This window comes from Antrostomus carolinensis, unplaced genomic scaffold (assembly GCF_000700745.2).
Source record: "Antrostomus carolinensis isolate BGI_N321 unplaced genomic scaffold, ASM70074v2 scaffold32025, whole genome shotgun sequence".
NCBI lineage: Eukaryota > Metazoa > Chordata > Aves > Caprimulgiformes > Caprimulgidae > Antrostomus > Antrostomus carolinensis.
The window spans coordinates 1-6,811 of record NW_010319015.1 but is presented as its reverse complement, the minus strand read 5'-3'; the positions used below and the strand labels follow the sequence as shown (position 1 = coordinate 6,811).

The window sequence follows — 6,811 nt, the reverse complement described above, 5'->3', positions numbered from 1 at the left end:
ACTGCAGGACATAGATACTGACACAAATGAACTAGATCCATCTCTCATGCTTTACCCCGCTCAGCATCTTGGTAGACTGTGCTTGACTTTCTCCAGTTTGTCGACATTTGCTGCAAGACTGGATGGAAGGAAATAATCCCACCCCTCAGCCTACCAGCTGTGCTTCTTTCCTTGATTTCCTGTGGGTGGCAGAGCTTCCCCTGATGCTGCTGACTGTTGGCTCAGGTTGTGACACAGAGCACTGTTTGGGGGATTTCTCCTCTGTGCTGTGCCACCAACATTTGGGTGCTTGTCATCTTAAACCTCCTTCCACTGCTCTGGATTTGCTTTGCTGCTGTGAGCTACATTTTATTCTCTCCTGTTGAACATTTGGGTGCTAGTGGTTGTGTATTCCCTCCCTGGGGAAACAGAACTGACATGGCACTTCTTTCTGGCAGGTGTGGTGTCCGTCTGTTTTGAGGGAGACAGTGATGGCTACATTAACCTGGTGGCCTATCCCTACGTGGAGAACGAGGCTCTGGAGCAGGATGACATGCCAGAGAGGGACCAGCCACGACGCAAGCACTCGCGTCGCAGCCTTCACAGATCCAGCAGTGGCACTGAGCACAAGGAGGACAAACCTAGCCTGGCCAGTGACAGCACTGAAAGGTAAAACTTGAGGGCTCACTGACAACATGACTGAGGGAGAAAATCTCTCTTCCTCTTTCAGCTCTGGTGCTCCTTTTGTCGAGAGCACTGTGCAGTCGTTGAGCTGTCCTGCGCTTGCTAGCCCAACTCACTGTGGCACTGCAAACTGCGCCAGGAGTTTTGCTGGATTCAGGGCAAACTCATCAGCATGAAGTGCTTCTGACACAGGATAACCCTTGTCAGTTTGTTGGATGTGGAACCAAAGTGTGTGGGGCAGATTGAACACTCTTCAGTCCAGCTGGTTATTAACCCAGGGGTTTCTTCCAAGGGTACTTTGAACACGGGTCTCCACCTTCTCACACCAGCTGGAGCACCTGGGGAAACAAGTGTTTCTTTTTTTTCTAGTTGATAGATTTTACTCTATCAATTAAGAGTATAACCTGACAGAGATGTTAGACCAGATCCTTGAGCGTGGGCCTGCAGCCCAGGGTCTCAGTGAGGAGTTGATGTTGAGAGGGTTTGTGTTGTGTGAAGTGTGCAGCAGGAGAGGAAACAGGAGATAGTCCTGTGCGAGGGGAAGGTATGACAGTTGTACCTGGAGAACACATGGATTCTAACAGGCAGGTTTGTTCTGTCTTTATACCAGCAGCATCCAGGAAACAAAGAGTCCCAGGGTGGACTTGCACATCCATTCAGATGTTCCATTTCAGATGTTGGATGGGAACAGCGGTCTGAGCTCTGAAAAGATCAGCTATAACCCCTGGAGCCTGCGCTGTCATAAGCAGCAGCTGAGCCGCATGCGGTCGGAGTCCAAGGACCGAAAACTCTACAGTATCCTCTGGGAAGCAGAGCTGAGGCTGCCAGGTTGCTGCTGCTGCTCTGGCCTGAGGCAGCTTATTTCCTTTGGCTTTCCCATCCTTCACACAGGCAAAGCTGTATTATATGTTTCTTTTTACTATTCCTTCCTGTTTCCCATACAGTGACACTAATGCCTGACCCTGATGCTCAGAGAAGATGTTTCTGGCTAGATCCCATGTTTTCTTTCTTTTCTGGTCCTTCTCTATGTTGGCTTGTGTTTTGAACTGTAGTTTTTCATGTCAGGCTTTGCCCAGCAGGAGATGTAGGTCTGCCTGGTTCAGGAGTCCCTTGGGAGGAAGCTGTGTTTGTCCTTGTCGTCCTTCTTGAGTTTCTTCCAGTTTTGCTGTATCCTTCTGGAGACCATGACCAGAACTGCGCACAATATGGAAGAGGCAGGTGAACCAGAGATTTCCACTGGCATTTAATGCTGTTGTCTCCTCTCTTCCTCGTAATTCCTAACACACTCTTGTTCTAAGTGCTGTTTCATTACCCCAGGATCCCACTCCTGACTGGTAAGCATTGTCTCAAAACACGCACCTTTATGCATTAAGAATATTTTTTTCCTTATCATGCGTGTTACCTCTATAGAGAATTTTGTCTGCCTGTTTAGTGGCCAAGTCAGTTCCCAGAAGATCCTTGTGGAGTTTTTCACAACTGTCCCTCACATTTGCAACCTGGAGTAACTTAGTATTACAAGCAAATTTGTCATGTGGCTGTTCACTCACTTTTCTGAACGCTTGTTGAATGGTGTGGATCCCCACCCGAGGAGACGACTGGCAACTGCCTGTCAGGCTCGTTTGCAGTTCCCCAGATGTCCGCAGATCAGCGTTGTGGTCGCTCCCCTTCAGTCTCCTGGTACTAAGGCAGTGTGTTAAATGAGTTACACCTCTCATATCTTCTGTTCAACATGCAATCTTTCCTCTTGGCATTTCGGTTTGAGAATTCTGTCAAAGAATTATCTCGGAGAAAAGTCGAGAGAGAGAGAGTTTTGGCTTGGGAATCCCCTAAGCTCTTCCCAGTAAGCAAAGAAATGAAGTATTAATCTTATTTCTCTCTTTAGGGGGTCTCTTCACACCCCCCATCCCACCCCCTCCCCTGTAGCTCCTTTTGGACTTTGTCTGTAAACCCTGCAGGCAGTCTGACTGGCTTCTTCATATGGTTGAAGATGGATTTGTGATTTTCTGTGCCTTCGCAAATGACTCCTCACACTTTTGTCTTGAACTTGCCAGCTTGTGAGTTTTTTTTCACCTGCTGGAGCTTAATTCTGTCCTCACATAGAGACAACCTTACTTTTAATAACCGTATTCTTCATCATTTTAAATGTGTGGGCTTCCTTTGCCTATTCTCAAACGTGTACTTTGAGCCACCAGCTTTTATTTTTAAATAGCCTGCATCACTTGCAGAGAAGTAATTCTTTTTGGCTGTCCTGTTCTTTTTAATCACACTTCCCTATTTTTATGAAGTTCCTCTTTCAAAATTAAACATAGCTGATGATAGATTTTTCTTAATGTTGAACTTCCTTGCAGGTTCAGTCTAGCTGTCCTCTGGCTGCTGTTTCAGTGTAACATGTTGAACCCTGCCCTGCAGGGTGACTTGGGACAAAACTTCAGGGTTGTTTTTCCCCGTTGGGACAAGCTGCTGGAGTGTTTGTCTCGGGTTTGTTCTCAGGGCTGTGCCCTCAGGCAGGGTTTGCCCATTGTGCCTGCCGGTAATTGAAGGCTCCCGTTACTGTTCTGTTTCCTGCCTTTGTAGCCTCTCCGGTTTCCCCCCCATGCGTCGTGTCGGGCAGCGCTGCTGTTCTGGGCAGGCCTGTGCTGTGCTATTACTTGAGCCTTGAGTTTGCAGTCCGTGGGGATTGTATTGTTTATCCATATGGTTAAATTGCTGATTTGATTAGGCTTTAAGCTCTCCCTTAATGCATCAGCAGTTCTTCCTGGCATCCCCTGTCTTTCCTGACACTGGCGTTCTGCTCTTCGGTTCCCCCTGCTGAGTTTCCAGTACGCCTGCATGTGATCTCCCTGCTTACTCTTGGCTGATTCCACTTTCCAGGCTGATTTCTTCTACCAAATGTCAAAGCCTGGGCACCACTGTTGAGATTTTGTCCTTTTCTTCAGCTCCCCAAAGGGTTTGTTCTGTCTGTTCTTTGGTTCCTATTTGTTTATTGCCCGACCCTGTCTCACAGTAGCCCAAGTCCCTGTCTGTGGTGGCCCTGGGGAGTGGTGTCTCTGACAGGTGAGCTCTCCTTGACGTGTCTCCCAGAGTTCCTTTTGCTGGAGAACGTGGTGCATCACTTCAAGCTTCCCTGTGTGCTTGATCTGAAGATGGGGACCAGACAGCATGGAGATGATGCATCTGAGGAGAAGGCTGCTCGGCAGATGAAGAAGTGTGAACAGAGCACTTCTGCCACCTTGGGTGTGCGTGTGTGTGGGATGCAGGTAGGGTTCCCAAAGGCTGCAGGTGCCGCACGTTCCTCTTCACAGCCCCGTTAGACCTCCCAGTTAGTGTTTTCTGCTGAGCACTGAGTCTCTTCCACTTCAGGTAGGTACTCCAGTGTTCATGGTACGTGCTTTTTGTCTTCATTTCGAAGCCTAGAACAAAGGAACTTGCTTCTCCTGAGATGTCTTACTTTATCCAAAGCTGGTTTGTTCACAGAAAATTAGAGGATTTTCTAATAAAAATACTTTTGCAGCTTAGTGTTTAGCCAGTCATGGTGCCTGGGGAGGGAGGTGTCCCTCTGTCCCAGCAGCAGCTGACATTTGTTTCTGTACTGTATGGGGAGTTAAGAAGCTGCTCATCTCTAGTGGCACAGCCCTGCACAGGCAGAATTGCTGCTGGTGCTCTTGTGCAATAGTTGCTCCTCTCCCCACCCACAGCAGGATCTTGTAATCCAGATCTCTGCCCATGGACTCTGAAGCAATGAGGGCCCCTCGTTAATCACATGCCACATAATAATAGCAATACCTGCCGGCAGCTCCTGCTGCCAGGGGACTGTCCGAGTTGCTGTAAGAAGTGGCTTTTTAAGCCTCAGGGTCTGTTGTGTCACCCTTCTTGGGGACACTTGGACTGATGAGCCACCCTTTGGGTGTCCTGGGAGAGAACCTGTGAGAGAACCTCAGTGTCCTGAGGAGAGAACCACCCTGACTGTGCCTGTGGGATACACCCATGAGCTGCTTTGGGATTCAGGGAACAGACAGAGCTGTTTCCTGCTCCCTCTTGGGCCTGGTGGTGACACAGCACGTTCCCTCTGCCCAGGGCAGCTGAGAGATCTCTGCATGGCCGTAACCTGTTGCCCCCACTTGATGTCTTTTTTCCTTTGGCTTTCTAGGTCTATCAGTTGGACACAGGGCATTACTTATGCAGGAATAAATACTATGGACGCGGTCTTTCCATCGAGGGCTTCCGCAATGCCCTCTACCAGTATCTCCACAACGGCATCGAGCTGCGCAAGGACCTCTTTGAGCCTATCCTTGCCAAGCTCCGAAGCCTGAAGGCAGTTTTGGAGAGACAAGCCTCCTACCGCTTCTACTCCAGCTCCCTCCTCATCATTTACGATGGGAAGGACAGCAGGGCAGGGTTGTTTGTGGAGCGCCGGCCGGAGATGCGCCTGAAGCGGGTGGACAGCTCTCTCCCCGAGAGCCTTCAGGATGGCAGCAGCACGGAGCCCGGCTCCTCAGCCCAGCCCAAGGTGGACGTGCGTATGATTGACTTTGCACACAGCACGTTCAAAGGCTTTCGCGATGACCCCACTGTGCATGACGGACCCGACATGGGTTATGTGTTCGGGCTGGAAAGCCTCATCAACATCATGGAACAGATGCGTGAGGAAAACCAGTAGCCCCGGGCTACAGCCTCTTATTCTTGTCCTGGTGGCAGGAGCAGACAAGACCACCTACTACCACAGGAAAAAAGCAGACAACTTTGGTTTTAAACAACTGTATTGCTCCATCATTTTTAAATGTACTTGGATAGAAGAGCTGAGGGGAGGCAGGATGGAAAAGCTCCTTATGCTGCCCAGGTGGTTCTGACCACACTAGCTCTGTTGTGAAGGAGGCTCTGTAGATGCCCACTGGGTGTTGGGTGTTCTTCGCTTGTTCCATGTGTGCTCTGGAGGGAAGAGAGAGCGGGAGAGCACGGGGCTTTTGAGGGGGCTGGAGCTGTGGCATGAGGAGCCTCCTGCCTCGGCAGCCCCCAGGAGAGCCTTCCCTTTGAAATTCTCCTGGGTTATTTGGAAAGGGCACTCGACTAACAGTTGGCAGCGTCTGTGGGGCTGATGGGGAGCAGCAGAGGTACCGCTCCCTGTGTTCACTGTCGCTAGCTCTGCCCTGGGTTTTGCCGACGGGGCTTTGCTTTTGATGCTGCCTTTTTCTGCTGTTTGGGCACTCTGAGTAACCACCCCAGACATGGAAATGAAATGACCAAATGCAACCCCTGGCAGAGCTGGGGCTGGCAGGGGATGGAGGCCGTGCACCTGGAGTTGTGCTCGAGCCTGGGGCCTGATCGCTTCCCATCGGGGTGACACAGGCAGGCACGGGGCTCTGCCTTGGACCACTGACCAAGCAAGAACTCAGCTCATGGGCTAGCAATAGTATCTGTAGCAGTTAACACAACCCCAGCGGGGTGTTTTGGACCATTTCAACCCTTCCTGTCACGTAATGTTGGTCCTAAAGGTTGTACCCAGGATCCTCCCTCCTGCTGTCGGGCCCTGGGGCTGCCCCCTGCCCCCCAGCCCCTGCTCTTCTGCAGCTCCAGGGACGGTGAGGGGGGAGGCCAGGGGACAGGGCTGACTCCCCTTCTCCTCCCTGAGGGTCTCTGGGGGGGCAGGTGAGGGAGGACCTGGTGAAGCAGTGAGTGCCAGTGGCCGACTGTTTCGCTTTGCTTCACGCAGTCAGTCTTTCCCCAAATAAATGACCAGTTTGTGGGTGGAACAGCCAGCTGGGCTGAGCTCTGCTGCCTGGGCTCCCTCCAGTGCTGGTGCTGTACCCGCAGCTTCCCTTGACGAGGGCATTAATGTTTGATACTGTGGCCTGGCGGTACCCACCCGTACCCCAATCTGCATCACCCCCCTATGTGTCTGTACTGGGACCCCCGGTTACTCCCTCCCTGGTGTCACTGACTTGTTCCATGGTGTTCCCATTACCCCCCTGCCTGAGGAGCTGCCTGGGTACCTGCAAGGCCCGGGTTGGCTTTTGTTCGGTTTATTTTCTTTCTTTTCTTTTTTTACTTCAGGAACGCTTGTTTGGGGGACACTCGCCTGCATGTAGCATGTGTGCACACTCTGCTTGGAAAGGGTTGGTGCTCGGTGGGCGCAGGTCTGGGGCACTGGGTG

The 6,811-nt window shown here is 51.2% G+C and overlaps 1 protein-coding gene across 2 annotated transcripts in view; it reads left to right on the top strand.

Annotated features, from left to right (window-relative positions):
- The window catches only part of IP6K1 (inositol hexakisphosphate kinase 1), a 7,624-nt gene extending 2,132 nt beyond the window's left edge, over positions 1 to 5,492 (top strand). The window contains exons 2-5 of one of the 2 annotated variants that reach the window (XM_010169122.2): positions 438 to 648; positions 1,277 to 1,458; positions 3,745 to 3,920; positions 4,811 to 5,492. In XM_010169122.2, coding sequence (XP_010167424.1) covers positions 438 to 648; positions 1,277 to 1,458; positions 3,745 to 3,920; positions 4,811 to 5,320 — 1,079 coding nt within the window. In that variant the 3' untranslated portion in view covers positions 5,321 to 5,492. Of the gene's footprint in view, positions 1 to 437; positions 649 to 1,273; positions 1,459 to 3,744; positions 3,921 to 4,810 lie in introns of both variants that reach the window. The other variant, XM_010169121.2, reaches the window with a different exon arrangement.
- The last annotated feature ends 1,319 nt before the right edge of the window (positions 5,493 to 6,811 follow it).